Source organism: Gorilla gorilla, chromosome 13, assembly GCF_029281585.2.
Source record: "Gorilla gorilla gorilla isolate KB3781 chromosome 13, NHGRI_mGorGor1-v2.1_pri, whole genome shotgun sequence".
Classification (NCBI taxonomy): Eukaryota; Metazoa; Chordata; class Mammalia; order Primates; family Hominidae; genus Gorilla; species Gorilla gorilla.
This window is the reverse complement of record NC_073237.2, coordinates 66,829,951-66,847,921: the sequence shown is the minus strand read 5'-3', so window position 1 is coordinate 66,847,921 and position 17,971 is coordinate 66,829,951. Positions and strand designations below refer to the sequence as shown.

Sequence of the window (17,971 nt, the reverse complement as noted above, 5' to 3'; positions counted from 1 at the left end):
CAGCCCAAAGCCTTGAAACTGCTGGGAATGGAGGTAAGTGTTTGTCCAAATTATTAGTGTCAATGATTTATTCTCTTTATTACCCATTATATATATGCTACATATATAGTATATATATAAAATAATATATAGTGTATATACACATAATATATATACTATATATAAAATATATATATACTATAAATATATAGTATATATAATGTGTAATACTATATATACTACATACTATAGTATGTATATATTATATATATATAATAATATATATATAATGTGTCATAAGGGTTGCTCACAGCACCTTTGAAAATTCCACCATGAGGTTATACCTGCAATGCAAACAAAAAAAATCCTATTTGAAATACTAACCTGAAAACCAAGGAAGCACATAAATTCTAGTAATCAAAATCTATTCATGAGTGTTTACAAGTGGTGACAGGTCTAAAGGCCAGAACTACTTCAGAAATGCATCCAATAGGTATTCAGAAACTTGAGATAAATTATCCATTTGCCATCTTTTGTTCATGTGGTTACTGTCATATATGCAAATAAAAATCTAGGATGTCCTTATCCTTTCAGCAAAAAGGGTAGTGCTGTCCATCATTAGGTACAAACATTACCTTTTGAAGAAATAAATGGACAGAAGTAAAAAGAAAGAAAATGGCCCATTAAAAAATAATTTTTTTAATCAGAGTGTAACACTGACATGTTCCCTCAGCACTATGCTTATGCATTTATCATCACTTGTTTTAAAGTTGGGCATGGATGAGCTTGTGAGTTCTTTTAGGACAGGAGCTGGCCTAGTTCATTTCAGTATTGATCCCAGAGCTAGCTGGGAGAAGATATACAACTGCTACTTGCTGAAATGAACCAATTCATTTCTAACTCAGTCTGTGTGGTTTCCCTGTAATTACAGGATGATATTCCCTTGAGGCGAGGAAGAAAGACAACCAAGAAACGTGAAGAAGAGGTGGACATTGACTTGGATGATCCTGAGATTAACCACTTCCCCTTCCCTTTCCATGAGCTCATGGTGTGGGCTGTCCTCATGAAGCGGCAGAAGATGGCCCTGTTCTTCTGGCAGCACGGTGAGGAGGCCATGGCCAAGGCCCTGGTGGCCTGCAAGCTCTGCAAAGCCATGGCTCATGAGGCCTCTGAGAACGACATGGTTGACGACATTTCCCAGGAGCTGAATCACAATTCCAGGTGGGTCCGCCCAGCAAAATGGGCTGGTCAGGGGGAGAGGAGGAAAGGTGGGCTCCCAGTGCTGGAAAGTCTGAGCTACTCAGAACTTTAAGGGAAGTCAGTATCACCCCAGTGATGCACACACAGGATGGACACAAACAATTCCCCTTTATTGTGCACAGTGCCACAGATGGTGGTACCTATAGAAACATGGAACATTTCATCCTGTCAACTTCCCCATGAGGTAGGCCCTGTAGTTATGCACTTCTTTCAGCTAGGAAAAATGGGGCTCAGAGAATTTAAGTAACCTGTCCTAGATCACACATTTGTGGTGGCAAGGCTGGAATTTGAACCGAAGTTTGACACATTTAACAGGACATACTGCCTGGTGCAGTGACTCGTGCCTGTAATCCCAGCACTTTGGGAGGCTGAGGTGTGTGGATCGTTTGAGCCCAGAAGTTTAAGACCAGCCTGGGCAACATAGCAAGACCCCATCTCCAAAAAAAAATTAAAAATTAGCTGGGTGTGATGGTGCACGCCTGTAGTCCTAGCTGCTCAGGAAGCTAAGGTGGGAGGATCTCTTGAGCCCAGGGGGTCAAGGCTGCAGTGAGCCACGATCATTCCACTGCACTCCAGCCTGGGAAACAGAGAGAGACCCTGTCTCAAAAAAAAAAAAAAAAAGATGACAATGACATACTGTACTCTATTGATTGCTTGCTCCACCTCCTACACTCATATGACTGAATCTGAGGGCCTGAGTACAGAGATCATGTATTGTTTGACTTATACCCCCAGTTCTATACATGGTATCCAGCACATAGTAGATGCTTAGTGGATGTTGGCTGGATGAATTTACAAACAGACTAGACCCCATATGAAACACCTACATCACCCAGTGACCCCATTTTCTGTTTGGCCAGCAGGTCCACTTTTATCTTATAAGTCTCCAAGCTGACCTGAAGGACTCTTCCACCCATTCTGTCTTTCAGAGACTTTGGCCAGCTGGCTGTGGAGCTCCTGGACCAGTCGTACAAGCAGGACGAACAGCTGGCCATGAAACTGCTGACGTATGAGCTGAAGAACTGGAGCAACGCCACGTGCCTGCAGCTTGCGGTTGCTGCCAAACACCGCGACTTCATCGCGCACACGTGCAGCCAGATGCTACTCACCGACATGTGGATGGGCCGGCTCCGCATGCGCAAGAACTCAGGCCTCAAGGTCAGCGCGCCCAATAAGGCCCTCCTGGCTATGAGGACCAGCGGGTGGGTTAGAGTTTTCCCAGCCAAAATCTGCCATGGAATTGGGCATCCTCTTATCTCAGGAGGGAGGTTCTAAATCCTGACTGTGCCTCAGAATCCTGTAGAGTGTTGCTTGGTTTTGTTTATTCCATGTAGAGGCTGGGGCCTGCCCCTGGGTCCTGCTGCATTAGCATCTCTATAGAGGATGCCTGGATATTAACATTTTTCAGAGGAGTCAAAGGGGATGGCCATGCACAGGTACTGCAGGGGCTGCCATTTGCACAAGCAAAGCCAGCTGCACCAGGAGTCCCCACCTAAGCCACCTGTCACTGCAGAGGGTGCCTGAACCCCTGGCCCTCCTTGGCATCATGTCATAGAGACATTGGCTCTTACCAGATGTGCTTGAGAGGTCTTTTTAAACTAAGATAAAACTGAGATAGATTTACTTGGAAAGCCATTGCTAGATAATCCTAATCTATTCTTAAATGAAGAAAAACAAGTCACAGACCACTGTATATAATCTGAGGCCATTTTTAATGTGTCTATGTATAGTTATGTCTGTATAAATTATCCTATAAAAATCAGGAAGGACACATAGTAAATTGTCCGCAGTGGTTACCTTTGAGGTTGAATGGACTGTGAAAGAGATGTTACTGTTTTTAAGGGAAATAGGATGGTGTATAGCGTTTGCTTTTTTTATGTTCTTTTCAGTGTTTTTCAAGGAAAATGTGAAACTGAAAAAGGAAAAGAAAGAAAAAAATGGGAGATGGAAGACTGAAAGAATATGGGGAGTTTTTTGTTTGTTTTAATTTAAGGTATACAACAAGATGGGTTTTTTGAGAGTTTTTTGGTGTTTTTTTTTTTTTTTTTTTTTGAGACGGAGTCTCGCTCTGTCGCCCAGGCTGGAGTGCAGTGGCGCGATCTCGGCTCACTGCAAGCTCCGCCTCCTGGGTTCACGCCATTCTCCTGCCTCAGCCTCCCGAGGAGCTGGGACTACAGGCGCCCGCCACCACGCCCGGCTAATTTTTAGTATTTTTAGTAGAGACGGGGTTTCACCGTGTTAGCCAGGATGGTCTCGATCTCCTGACCTCGTGATCCACCCGCCTCGGCCTCCCAAAGTGCTGGGATTACAGGCGTGAGCCACCGCGCCCGGCCTTTTTTTTTTTTTTTTTTTGAGACAAGGTCTTGCTCTGTCACCCAGGCTGGAGTGCAGTGGTGTGATCTTGGCTCACTGCAACCTCCACCTCCCAGGTTCAAGCGATTCTCCTACCTCAGCCTCCCGAGTAGCTGGGATTATAGGCACAAGCCACCATGCCTGGCTAATTTTTGTATTTCTAGTACAGACGGGGTTTCATCATGTTGGTCAGCCTGGTCTTGAACTCCTGACCTCAAGTGATCCACCCGCTTTGGCCTCCCAAAGTGCTGGGATTACAGGCATGAACCACTGGCACCCAGCCACAACATGATGTTTTGATATACATAGTGAAATGGTCACTCTAGTCAAGCAAATTAACATATCCATCATCTTGCCTCATTACCCTTCCCTGTGTGTGTAAGAGCACCTGAAATCTACTCTCTTAGCATATTTCCAGTATACAGTACAACATTTCAGCTAGAGTCCTCATATTGTACATTACATCTGTATGGTACATACTCATCCTACATATCTGCAACTTTGTTCCCTTTGGCCTATATGGCCCCATTTCCCATTTCCTCCCCTCCCCAACCTCACCCCTGCCCCTGACACCCACCATTTTATGGGACCAATACCCCTTCTCCATACCACTCTTCCTGTGGGCTCTTGGCCTAGAGTCACAGAAAGGTTCTGTGATGTGGGTCATGGGCACTCCATAGCCACACTGCTGGTGACCGCCAAGCCTGGCCTCAGGAAGGGAGCCAAGCTGGCTCTCAGCTCCGAGGACAGGGTGTCATGTCCCCTGAAGATGCCAGCATGCCACCTGAGCCTTCATAGGCCGGCCAGGCACCCAGAATTCAGCATCATGAGTTCACAGCCATTTTCCCTGAACTACTTTGGCGTCCCTGTGGGCATTCAAGCAAGGACTGTTCCTGCCTCATTACTTGAGGATCATTTTTACTGACCCTTCAGAGGGGTCTTAGCCCCTCACCTTGGAGCAGTTTCTTCAAGGAGGTTCATCTTCAGAAGTCTTGTGCCCCAGAATTGTTTTAGGATTGAGAGAAGAGGTGAGAGAGGACTTGGGGAATACAGTCAGACATCAGTATTATCATGCAGAAACACACTTGTTCATTCTGAAGAATGAGACCGCCCTCTCAGAAGAAAGGCTTCCGTATTTAGTGTCCTTGCATAGATTTATGCGTAATGTTTATACATGAGAGAAATACAGCGCTGGCTTCTCCTGGGGCTTGTGTGTAAGGGGACTCTCTCAGCACATACGGAGCCCACTGGGGTGTGTGTGTGTGTGTATGTGTGTTTGTGTTTCTGCTGTTCTTGTAGCAAATACCAGGAAGATGCCCTAAAATGAATTAAATGCTTTCCTACATGTATTCTCTCAAGGTCAACTTAGGACAGCATTTTTTTTTTTTTTTTTGCAGAGATAATCAGATAACACATAATCCACTCCACTTGACACATTAGCAAAAAAAAAAATGCCAATGGACAGATGTATGAATTGATTTCACAGTCAAAATCAAGCGCTGTCTAATGGCTAAATGTAAATCTGAATTCTTTCCCACTTTTGCCTTAAATAGAGTCTCTTTTTCCTCTGTTACCCACATGCAAAGTGGGTGTTAATTGGGTAAGACAAATTTGGGCAAAATGCTTTTTTCCTCCAAAAATGAGACTGAGCTGTGCAAAATATTTCCTAGATGGGACAAAATGATCCTCTTAGTATTAATATGTTAGTATGTTAGTTACTCAGATGTCCAGGTCCCCCACAGAGCATATAACAACTGTGTGTGCACGTGTACACACACACACGCACACACTCTTATACCCCATACCTCAGGCTCTCTGATTCTAAACAACCACCCTAATCTTAATCCTTTAAATGTGATTATTATTATTATCATTATTATTACTTTAGGTAATTCTGGGAATTCTACTTCCTCCTTCAATTCTCAGCTTGGAGTTCAAGAACAAAGACGACATGCCCTATATGTCTCAGGCCCAGGAAATCCACCTCCAAGAGAAGGAGGCAGAAGAACCAGAGAAGCCCACAAAGGAAAAAGAGGAAGAGGACATGGAGCTCACAGTAAGAAAACACTGCACAGTTATTCTCTATGGGCAGAATTCCTAATCCACTTGTCCCACCAATATGCTCAAGATTCAGTAACTCCTTAGGTCAGACATCTGTTCCCAGCCTTCCACCAGGTTTAATCATGGAGTGCTTTCATTTCAGTATTGAGACCAGGGTATTGGGAAAGTGTAAATAGCATGACCATAGGGTCCACCCATATGTGAAATCTTGCAGCCAGCTAGTGGTGCAGGACAAACCAATGAAATTCTAAAGCAAGACACTCTACATTTTCCAAACAAGCAAAGCTTTTTAAACAACCAGATGATGTGTCTGTCTCAGCACGCAGAGAAGGAAAGGGAATCCATGATTTGAGAGCAGCCGGCTCCACTGAGCTGGTACTGTTCTGCGGATCAGAAGCTAAGCCTGTATCTGTCTTCAGGGTCAGGCTCACAATTACAGCACTAATTGAATTTTGAGGTTTGTATGCAAAGCTTTTATTAGCTCTTCCTCATATAATTATAGAGCATAGAGGCTTTGTTCTGTAGAGGGAAGGGGGCAGCTGGACATGGGACAGCTTCTTGCAACCCCCGCCTGAGCAGCGTGACTGCCACTGGCTCATGTGCAGAGGCTAAAAATATCACATTCTGTTAAAGGGACGAACAAGGCTTCATAGCTTGGAAGTCATCAAGCAACAGCTCCATAAGGACTTTCTCAATATGCCTCACCCTCCCTCACCACCCCCACCAATGACCATCGCTGTAGTGACCCAGAAGCTATAAGGGGTGAAATCACAAATTAGTTTTGCTCAGGTGACAAAAGGCCTTTGCATTATTATCCTAGTAGGACAGCAGTGTGAATTGTTTCTCCTGCAGGTAAACAATATTTGCTTCCAGTAGGCTTCTCCTAAAGATCTATTTGCAGACACAATCCCTGATTTACTGAATGAAAGGCCAACTTTTGTTTCAGTTTGAGGATTTGTATAAAAATCTGTGGAGGAGTCGGCTCAGCTCTGTAACAGATGACTGTCTTCCCTTAACAATCTCACCATAATTTTGTCCTCTGAATAGAATATAATAGTTTGATCATTAGAAGAAAATTGGCAATAGTAATACTGAACCTTTATTGGATATTTCAGCTGAACATGTGCTCTGTAGCCAGAATCCTGCCCCATTACCTACTTGCTGTGTGACCTTGGGCACAATTTTTTAACCTCAAACACAGGAACAATAATGTTGTCTACTTCACAAGTAGTTGTCTAGTGTAAAAAATGTGCCTGTAAACTACTTATATTGGAGACTGGCACACTGTGAACTAATACTGTTGTAACAGTGCTAAGTGCTTTACACATACTTACTAATGGAATCCTCACAAAAGTCCCACAAGATAGGCACTATTATTATCCCCATTTTATTTATTTATTTATTTTTAGAGACAGGGTCTCTCACTCTATCACCCAGGCTAGAGTAAAATGGTGTGATTATAGCTCAGTGTAACCTCAGTGGGATTAAAGGGATCCCCTGGGCTCAAGGGATCCTCACACCTCAGCCTCCCAAGTAGCTGGGAATGCAGGTGCACACCACAACACCTGGCCTTTTTTTTTTTTTTTTTTAAGAGATTGCCCAGGCTAATCTTGAACTCCTGGTTTCAAGCAGTCTTCTAGCCTTGGCCTCCCATAGTGCTGGGATTACAGGCGTGAGCCACCACACCCAGTCCTAATCCCCATTTTACAAATGAGGAAGCCGACACTCATAGAGGTTAAATTGCTCAAGGATACCCAGCCTGTTCATGGCAAAGCTAAGATTAGAACCCAGGCATATAGACTCCATCAGCCACACTTTTAGACAATAGGTTAAGGGTGAGAGAGAATGTCTCTCTAGTCTCAAGTGTGGCCACTCAGCCGATTTGGTCCATCATGTAGCAGAAAGAATCCAACAGTGATGAATGAGCCTCCAAAGTCAAGTGTGGCACAGTCCTGACATCAGCACACATCCTAGGAAGACATCCAGAAACTGAATCAGCCTTCTCTCTGGTTGGGTCTCAAGGAAGAAAGCAAAGGGAGGTAGCTTCCCCTGCTCAGCCTAGAGCTTTGAGAACCTGATCCTTCAAGGAGCCACCATAAGAGATGCATCTCTAGACTAAGAGCAAAGTTTAGTAACAAGAGAATAGACCCTGGCATTGTTTACTAAGAGCCCAGTAGAAGGTTCTGCAAGAGCTTTGCTGCCCAAGCCTCTTCTCCACAGGCAGAAACAGCAGGGAGAAGGAAAGAAGGAAAGGACATGTGGCCTGGCAAACTCAGGGCTGGACAGCAGTTGTCTGTAAAGTGGACCCTTCCCTTGACTCTGATGGCAAATTCTGTCACTGCTCAGGCACTGGTCAGTGGACAGAACTTGGACAGAACTGCAGAGTGCAGCTCATTGGCACTTCCCCTCCTTTTATGGGATTGATATTTGAGCTTCTGTGTTAAACCAGTATATCCTCTCTTGGAATGGGACATTTTCCTTTGGCCCTTCCAAAACGACACATGAAAATATCAACCTCAATTCACTCCATTTTTGTAGCTTTTAGTAGTTTAGTTCACCTCAAAAGAACTTTCTCAGCCTTGACATCTGTGTCTAGCCAGCATAGATTCTCAAATCATGCTGTGCAGTTTTGTCTATATTTGACCCTGTTAGATTCTGCTTTAAGGAATGTCAAAGGAAATGTCTGAATACAGAGAGAAGACATAAACAAAATCACAAGTTAAGCTGCTTAGGCTGGAATTAATGAAATGTCAAAAATGCTTTACTTAAACCCATGAAAGACAAGCCTTTTACAAATGCATTCATGCTGGAATATATCTGAATAATAAAGGCAAAACAGGTTTTTATTTTTGTTTTGAATGCAGTGCTGGATAAATGTCTCCACTTTGCCTAATAAAGTCCCCACAAGTCCACAGACCCAGGGCATGTCTATAGCTCTGTTGGGAAAGTCACCATCCCCAGAAGTTACCCCAAAATGCCACTCTCCAAGATGCCTAAAAACCTTCTGGCTGTCTTTACTCTCATCTCAGTGTGTCCGCAAATAGCATTAGATTCTCAAGCATATAAATAAGCAGAACAGAGGCATGATAATTATGTTACATAAATTATACACAGCCAAATGTCATGTAACCTCAGAGTTTCTTGAGGTCAATGATCAATATTTATAGAACTCTATCACAGTCTAGTGTGCCATGTCCATCAGAAAGATTTACTCCACTCAATGATGAAAATACATACTTCAATAAGTCTTAGTATGGAATCTAACTTTATTAACCCAAGGGACTTTTCCAGCCGGAGTCCACAAAGGAATGGAAGTTACCTTCTCCAGAAATCCTATTGGTTACAGGTCAATCATTTGTGATTATTACATAATTGAGTAAAGTGGATATTTGAGGTAATGAACCAAGTAGTTGAAACTAATATTTGTATACTTTAGGTAAAGTGGTTTTAAGCCAGAATTATCTAGGATTGTCTCTATTCTCAACTTCGAAACTAATGCATTGTTTCTATAATGAGCTCTCTCAACTTTAAGCTTGTTTGCCAGTACTCTGTCTTGCCCCAAATCCTTGTCAGTCCTGAAGTTATAAAGTCTTACCCTGTCTTCACATGTAATAAAAATCTCCAAACTTTGTGAAACTAGCTTTGTGTTAGAACAGTAGTGAAGAATTAAAGTCAAGAAATTATGCTGTTATAGATTCTAATAACACTTTTTTGTTCTAGTGAGTGAGTGATCTCAACTAGATCATTTTAGTCAGGAGTGTCTAAGAAGGTCTCAGTTCACTTTAAAGCCTAGCTAGTGTTTACTGAGCACTTATTAAGTGTCAGATGCTACCTGACTTGTAGGCCAACCCTATAGTGAGTACTTTATTACCCTCATTTTACAGTTAAAGAAACTAAGTCTCAGAGTGGTTAAAAACCTTTCCCATGGTGCCACCAATTTGAAGTGTCTGAGTTAGGATTCAGTCTCCCATCTGAGTGACCCAGGGCCTGGAACTCTTTCTCAGTTAAGTCATTATAGTTGTCACTGCTACTGTTGTCATGAATGAAAAGGAAATGATTCTGTTCTCAAGGAAATTTCCAGCAGCTTAGAGATGAGGACCTCTCCAGGTCAGGCCTGAATGGAATCCTTCTCCTAGTCCCACGTAGTTGCAGAGGAAGGCAGTGTTCACAGGAACTTCCATAAAACTAGTACCAGCAGTAATTCAGGATTTACAGTGTTTAAAATTAGGGAACCAAGGCACATGCCTAAGGGTCAGGGAGATGTCCCTAACTGTTTTAGTCCCGTTTTCACATGGCCATAAAGATACCACCTGAGACTGGGTAATTTATAAACCAAAGAGGTTTAATTGACTCACAGTTCTGCATGGCTGAAGAGACCTTGGGAAACTCACAATCATGGTGGAAGGCAAAGGGGAAGCAAGGCATGTCTTATATGGTGGCAGGAGAGAGAGAGTGACAGACCGAGGAAGTGCCACACTTTAAAACCATCAGTTCTCATGAGAACTCACTATCACGAGAACAGCATAGGGGAAACTGCCCCCATGATCCAATCACCTCTCACCAGGTCCCTCCCTTGACATGTGGGGATTACAATTCAAGATGAGATTTGGGTGGGGACACAGAGCCAAACCATATCACTAACCTAACTAACTGCAGGCACAGCAGATAGTTTACCTCCTGAGTATTCACAACCTTTGGATAAATTAGGTATGCTGGTCCAATTTACCTTAGATTTAAGGGTCATTATCATCTGAAGAGACAGAATTTGAACCCAGATCTAGCCTGTTTCATGATATATAGAAAGAGAGCAGGTGGGGAGGAAGAATAGATTCCTGAAGCCTGGCCTTCCCAGGCTACACTGTTTCTTCCTCTCTGGACTCTGGGTATCGTCTATAACCCACATCATCTAGAAGTCCCAGGGTGGAAGAGAAGAGAATGGTCAAGAAATATACCCAAGGCCTTCCATCTCAGGCAAAGGGTATTCACAGATTATACGTGTAGTGCAAATGCACTCTTAGGGAAGGTACAACCTCTAAATCTCTGGGGACTTGGGGTCTTAGGTTCTATGAGCATCCTTTCCTCATCTGTAAAGTGAGCACATTGAACAACATGCTCTCCAGAGCCCTGTCATGATGGTATCGATTCTCTTCCAACATAGGCAATGTTGGGACGAAACAACGGGGAGTCCTCCAGGAAGAAGGATGAAGAGGAAGTTCAGAGCAGGCACCGGTTAATCCCCCTCGGCAGAAAAATCTATGAATTCTACAATGCACCCATTGTGAAGTTCTGGTTCTACACAGTAAGCACATTTCCTTTTCTCCTTCCTAGTGGATGGCCACAAGGAGCCAACGTCCATTTCTCATGCATCTGTGTGGTTTTCTCTGCAAGTCATAAGTGCCACACACAGGAGTGCAAGTTCTGTGACCTTGCTTTTTCAATAGCTCTGCAAGATTTGTGGCGTTTGTTAGGCAGCTTTCACAGGCCACATTTTGCCTCCTCTCAGAAAGTAAAGGAAATGGTGGAGGTGAGAACTAACAGAAATAGAGGTGAGATGAGTATGAGTCTTGCCTAACAGGAAAGTAGATGTTCTTTTCCGAAATACTTCCTTGTTTTGAATGGATAAGGGCTAGATCACAGTTGCCCATTTTAGATGCCAGTCCTGGATTTGGGGGTACTTTTGGTGGGTAAGGAGTGAGGAGAGTGTGGAAGTAACACCACTAAAGAAGGTAGTGTGTGTATGCGTGTGTGTGTGTGCATGTGTAACTACTCACAGTCTGCTAGTGTCATCAAACAACCCTTCTTGTTCCAACACAATTAACAATATGCAAACCACAGCAGCAAAAACTCCTCAAAGGCAACCTACAGTCATGGCAAATATTGTTTAGTATGCACATCCTGTAAATGTTTTCTGCCTACAAAAGAGTGGATTGTCCCCGAAATGACCTCCTGATATGGTAGAAATGGTTCAATTATTGGTTCTCTACTTCTACTGTTCAGTGATTTTTTTTTTTTTTTAAGATGAGCTTTTGGCCCAGGTCATCTCCGATTCTTTCCAGCCACGGTGGAACTGTGCCAGATGAAGGATAGTGCATCTGTATTTTTAGCCCTTTCCACAACCAGCTGTGTAGCAGTCATTTGAGTCAGCAACAGGATAATCTGAATCTGAGGCCAAAATGACTCAAATGACCAGATGAGGTGCTTTTCACGTGGTCCTGTGTGCTAACACTTAACATTGACTTTAAAGCTGGGTTTCTCTACTTCAGTGCTATTGACATTTAGGGCAGGATAATTCTTCATTGTGGGGGGCTGTCCCCAACAGGTAGCATGTTTTACAGCATCCCTGGCCTCTACTCAGTGGCAACTCTTCATCCCCCAAGTATGACAATCAAAATGTCTCCAGACATTGCTAAATGTTCCCTTGTGGGATAAAATTGCCACCATTCGGAAACTACCACTTTAAAGTGTGGTCTTGAGAAAAGATAGGATATTATCGAAATATAAATATTTATTAGATGTTTTCAGTGAACTAAAAATTCAAATTTATCAATGTTAGGAAAAGAGAAAAATTCTCTCCCCCCAAAAATAACTGAGGCATGCAAAAATCGTTTCTATTCATATATTTTATACAGCTCTATATTATTTTTAACCTTGCAGAAAACAGCTTAGTGGTGACAAGCGTGGACTTTGGAATCAGACAGCCTGGGTGGGAATCCCATCTGCACCTCTTACCGTGTGCCCTCAAACAACTTAATTTCCCCTTCTGTCCACAGTTTTCTTAAGATGCCAATAATAGTAGTTCCGATTTTATAGGATTTAATGAAGATTAAATGTGTTAAAACATGTGAAGCACGTAGAACAGTTCCTTGACATATAAGTACAATGTAACTGTGACTATTGTTTCTTCTAGGCTATTCACGTTGCACAGCAATAGATAATCAGTGTTGTGTTCATACATCCACTCAACAAAAATAATATCTTTTATTGAGCACCTACTAAGTTTGAGGCAATGTTCTAGGTACTATTATTTAAGTACTCTTTGTAATCCTAACAACTATTTTATCAAGATAATATTTATTTATTTAGGAGACAAAGTCTTACTCTGTCACCCAGGCTGGAGTGCAGTGGTGCAATCTTGGCTCACTGCAACCTCCATCTCCTGGATTCAAGTGAGTCTCATGTCTCAGCCTCCCGAGTAGCTGGGATTACAGGTGTTCACCACCACACCTGGCTAATTAATTTTTGTATTTTTAGTAGAGATGGGGTTTTGCCACGTTGGCCAGGCTCGTCTTGAACTGCTGGCCTCAAGCTATGGGCCTGCCTCAGCCTACCAAAGTGCTGGGATTACAGGCAATAGCCACGGCGCCCAGCCCAAGATAATATAGCTCTTGAGCCAAATTCAACCCATGGCCTGTGATTGTGGCCTGCGAACTGAGAATGGTTTTTACATTTTTAAAGGGTTGAAATAAAATTTGGAAAGGAATACTTGAAACACATATTCAAATTTTAGCGTCCATAAATAATTGGAACACAGGCAGACTCTTGATTTCTGTTAAAAGTAAAACTTGAGCCGAATAAATTTAAAGGAGTTTAATTGAGCAAATGAACGATTCGTGAATTGGGCAGTCTTCCAAGCCAGAGTAGGCTCAGAGACTGGCAGGGCCACGTGGTGGAAGATTTATGGACAGAAAAAGGGAAGTGGCATACAGAAAACGGAAGTGAGGTACAGAAACAGCTGGATTGGTTACAGCTCAGCGTTTGCCTTATTTGAACACAGTTTGAGCGGTTGGCTACATTTGATTGGCCGAAACTCGGTGATTGGTCTTGTTACACCTTCATTTGTTATAGTTCACAATGTACAGAGAAAACTTTAGGCCGAACTTAAAATATATAAGGAGGCAGCTTTAGGCTAAATCTCATTTACCATTAGCAATAGGCTGACTGACTGCTTTTGTGCTACCACATCAAGTTGATGAGTAGTGAGAGACAGAGAGAGACTATCGATTCTACAAAACCTTAAAAGTTAACCAGTTGGCCATTTGCAGAAAAGGTTTACAGACTCCTGAGAGCAGAAATCAGTAGAAATAATAGTATCAATATCTCTAAAACGTCCATGATGACAAGGGAGTTTTGTTAGAAATGCAAATTTCTAGCCCCATCATGGACCCATGGAATCCAGTCTTCAGGAAGGAGCCTAAGAGGCTGTGTTAGTTTAACCAGCTTCCCAGGCGAATCTTATGATTGGAGACACTTGAGACACGCTGCTTTGCTTATGTCATTGGCAGCTTGTTGGGAGGCTGCCTCTTTGGTGGGGGGGGGGGGGGGACGGGGGGAGGGCCTGTGTGTCCAGCACCCTTCTGTGTGGCTGACTGGATTGGCCTCAGCAAACCCATCAGACTGGATCCCCCAGATCTGTTCAATTGTGTTTACATGATTCTCCAAAATTCATCTTCACATATTGATAAAGCCCAGGCCTCGAGGAAGTGACTGGAAATGAGGTATGCCAGTCTTTTGAATCACCAGACATGCTTAACAGTACAATTCAATTTCAGATTGAAGGTCCCATGTGCTTTGGGCTGTGTTTTTCTCTGTAAGAGTATTTCTCACCAGATTTCCAAAAATGGTCTCTCCTACTCTCCCAAGTTTCTGAAAGGTAGGACACACTTCATTTCCATATAACCTCACTTCTGCATCGTAGCAAGTTTCTCTCTCTAGGAGCAGGTTGGGTCCTCTTCTGGTCCAAGAAGAAAGGAGGCAGGGGTCCAACTGGCTCCTAGACCATGCTTGTTTTGAGAGCCTATTTCAGGTATCCAGCTGGAGAGGATTCAAATTCAAGGTGTAAAGTGGCTGCAGGTCAGAGGACACAGTGTGTGCTCTGAGTTTCTCTAGTAGTGACCAACTCTATCTTCTACAAGACCATGTGCCCCTCTGCTCTCCAGAGGTAGTAGAAAAAGGCCCAGGAAGAAGTGAGGAAGAGCAAAGCCCCACCAGGGATCCATAGCAAACTGTGTCAGGCTTTAGTGCTTGTGTTTGATAGTTTAAGAAGCATGAATCTTAGTTAATGGAAAATGCATAGAAAGAATATATGTTAATAAAATACAAATTCTTAGAGTTCTCCTACTGACTTAAATAAGACTCACAGGTTCAAAAGCTTGGAAATTCTACATACAAGTTGCTAAACCTTATGGAATATACATTATATATATATATATATATACACACACACACACATACATACAATTAAAGCATGTCATGTCAAGATAATCTACAGCAAGGCTGCATGAATGTTGGTGAGTTCTATGATAGGCTGCTTCCAGGACAGCAGCCAGTCCTCTGTTACGCCATCTAAACATAAGACCCTATTTTCAGAAGTCTGTATTTTGAGAGTTGTCCCAAAATATTATATTATAGCTTGACTATGGGAAAAGTTCATTATAGAGTAACTGTGATGTAAAAAACAGACAGAGGCTAAAAATGATGAAAGTGGAGGAAACATAACCAATAATGAGGGCAATTTTAAAAAGAAGAGAGGTGTGAACAGTTAATTGGGGATCAAAGGGAAGTAAGGACTAAGGGAAGAGGAGGCAAAAAGAATAACAGAAGCATCTTGGCAAAAAAAGAGGTGGATATCAGCCAGCATTTATTGGGCCTCTACAGTGTGTTGGGAGATACAGACAGACAGACAGATAGATATATAGATCCCCAGTCATTATAAAGGCCCTATAAGGAAAGTGGAAGTGATCCCATGTTACAGAATGGAGGCCCAGGCAGGTTAACGTTACAAAAGGTGATGATACAGCTAGGAAATATGTGAGCTGAGATTTAAATCCAAGCTTCACTGATATCTATGCCTACCTTCCTTCCAGTGAACACATTAGACTTGTATTCAGAGGACAGATGTAGCTTCAAGGAGTTACTTAAGCATTAAAATAGGTTTAAGGAGTTCCTTAAGTATTAAAATGCAGAGGTTCTGGAAGAATGTGCATGTCGCTAGGCCTACATATGACAAGAGAAGATAATGCTTTGGAATGTTTTGCAATGATTTGGGCAAAATGATAAAACCAGGGCAGTTAACAATATTCATTTCACCTACAAGTGATGGAATTTGACCCAACTAAGAGAAGGAAGCAACAAGGAGAGAGAAAGATTTCAAGTCAGAAGGAGGCTGAGAGTATATTTTGGAGTTTTCACCACTAAAGTCCTTTTTTTGTTTTTTGCAGTCTGTACTCACAGGACTACAGAATTAATGCCAGTGTATAATAATGGTAAACGGAAACCATATGAACCAAGTTCCATTTTGAACTGATTTTTAAACAGCGTCCTACACAATTTTAAGTAAACTCTTTCATGAGAAGTTTTCATGATTTGCCAATGCTCCTGAAGATGGGGAGGGGTAGGAACCTAGGCATAGGTTGAAATGATAGGCCCCTGGGGGTTGGGGTGTGCCAGCACAAACCATGCATGTAGAGAGTGAGCCCAGATGTCCAGCTCTCATAAGTGATCTTATTTAACTCCGACATACTTCACCCTTTAAGAGATGAGGGACTTTTGTGCAACAGTTGTGTCTGCAAATGTGTCAGTGTGATGGGGTCTCTCTCAGAGATACCTTGGAGTCATACTAAGACTCCATTTAGGCGAGGCACAGTGGCTCACACCTGTAATCCCAGCACTTTAGGAGGCCGAGGCGGGCAGATCACTTGAGGTCAGGAATTCAAGACCAGCCTGGCCAACATGGTGAAACCTCAGTCTCTACTAAAAATACAAAAATTAGCCAGACGTGGTAGCGGGTGCCTGTAATCCCAGCTACTCCGCAGGCTGAGGCACGAGAATCGCTTGAACCCAGGAAGAGGTTTGCAGAGAGCCGAGATCGCACCACTGCACTCCAGCCTGGGCAATAGAGTGAGACTCAGTCTCCAAAAAAAAAAAAAAGAAGAATCCATTCAACTGAGCATGGTGGCTCATGCCTATAATCCCAGCATTTTGGGAGGCCAAGCTAGGAGGATCTCTTGAGCCCAGGAGTTTGAGATCAGCCTGGCCAACAAAGTGAGATGCTGTCTCTACTAAAAATACAAAAACTTAGCTGGGTGTGGTGGCACGTGCCTGTTATCCCAGCTACCCAGGAGGCTGAAGTAGGAGAATCACCTGAGCCCAGGAAGTCATTGCTACAATGAGCCGAGATCACAATGCCACTGCACTCCAGCCTGGGTGACGAGAGTGAGACCCTGTCTCAAAACATAAGAGAATTAGTAGAGAAAGCAGCATATCCCCCAGCAAGGCCGCAGCTTCCTCCACCTTCTAAGCTGCCTTCCCAGCTCCAAAGTCGTGCAGTACCTCCAGACCCCTCAAGGCCTCAATCCTTTCGCCCACACTGTGTCTATTCTTTGCTACACCACTCCGAAGAGTGCAGCAGATTTTAGTTAATAAACTCCCTCTTGGTTCCTGCTCACAGCCCCTGAGGCCCCTAAGGCCAGTGAGTACCTCACTTGACTTGAGGCATTGTCTAAGGAAGGCCCAGCTAGTCTGCCATTTCCCTTTAGGTGAGTGAGTCTTCTCTCAAGGCTCCTCAGCCCCTTATGCAAGAGCCACCAGTTTCCCTGCACTTCACTCACCTTGACACAACTGAATCTTCCAGGAGCAGTCACCAAACCCTAGGGAGTTCTTCCCAGACATCCAGCAATTCAGCCAGTCACATCAGGATTCAACCCCAACGAGCCAGAGCCTCTTGGGGATTAAACCCCACACCCGTCCACAAAAGGCCACACAGACCCTTTCCTTTCTATAAATTGTGTTGTCTTTTCTTGTGTTGTTTCAATGAAGCAGACACCAGGAAGGAATATCTTAACTTGAGTAGGGCAGGAAAGTGGTGAAATGAAAACAGGTAAGACCCTCCCAGGGCACTGACAAGCGAAGCACTTTAAGCCTGGGCTATTTTTATGTTGGTTTGACCAATTTACAGGTGTTACATGCGTCTTCCTCTTCCTTTGCTTCTCACAGACACTTATTCTGCCTGGCATTCATGAGGCAAAAATCCACTGTGCTGCCCTAGTTTAAGAACCTAAGGTCCACGCCTGAGCAAGAGCCGCCACTGACAGCCAAGGCTCCCTTTTTAGCCAAGAAAACACACAAAAATGGGTAACTGCAAGACGAAATGATGCATCATGACACATAGATTTAAACGAAGCACCAGAGCCCCAGAGATACATGTATAGGTCAAAAGGAAGATTGCATATTATAATCCTTCAAGTATTACTGTCTTTTCTAATTCTTTTGGTAGTTTAGCACCTTCAGGTTCCTTTTGTCATAAGTTCTGTGTCCTGCTTGG

At 43.2% G+C, this 17,971-nt stretch overlaps 1 protein-coding gene across 21 annotated transcripts in view; it reads left to right on the top strand.

The window, feature by feature from the left end:
- The window catches only part of TRPM3 (transient receptor potential cation channel subfamily M member 3), a 903,328-nt gene that overhangs the window by 810,478 nt on the left and 74,879 nt on the right, over positions 1–17,971 (top strand). For 13 of the 21 annotated variants that reach the window (XM_055350774.2, XM_055350776.2, XM_055350779.2 and 10 more), the window contains 5 exons: positions 4–33; positions 911–1,200; positions 2,169–2,397; positions 5,480–5,647; positions 10,811–10,951. In XM_055350774.2, coding sequence (XP_055206749.1) covers positions 4–33; positions 911–1,200; positions 2,169–2,397; positions 5,480–5,647; positions 10,811–10,951 — 858 coding nt within the window. The remainder of the gene's footprint in view (positions 1–3; positions 34–910; positions 1,201–2,168; positions 2,398–5,479; positions 5,648–10,810; positions 10,952–17,971) is intronic. The other 8 variants (XM_055350775.2, XM_055350777.2, XM_031014485.3 and 5 more) reach the window with 1 other exon arrangement.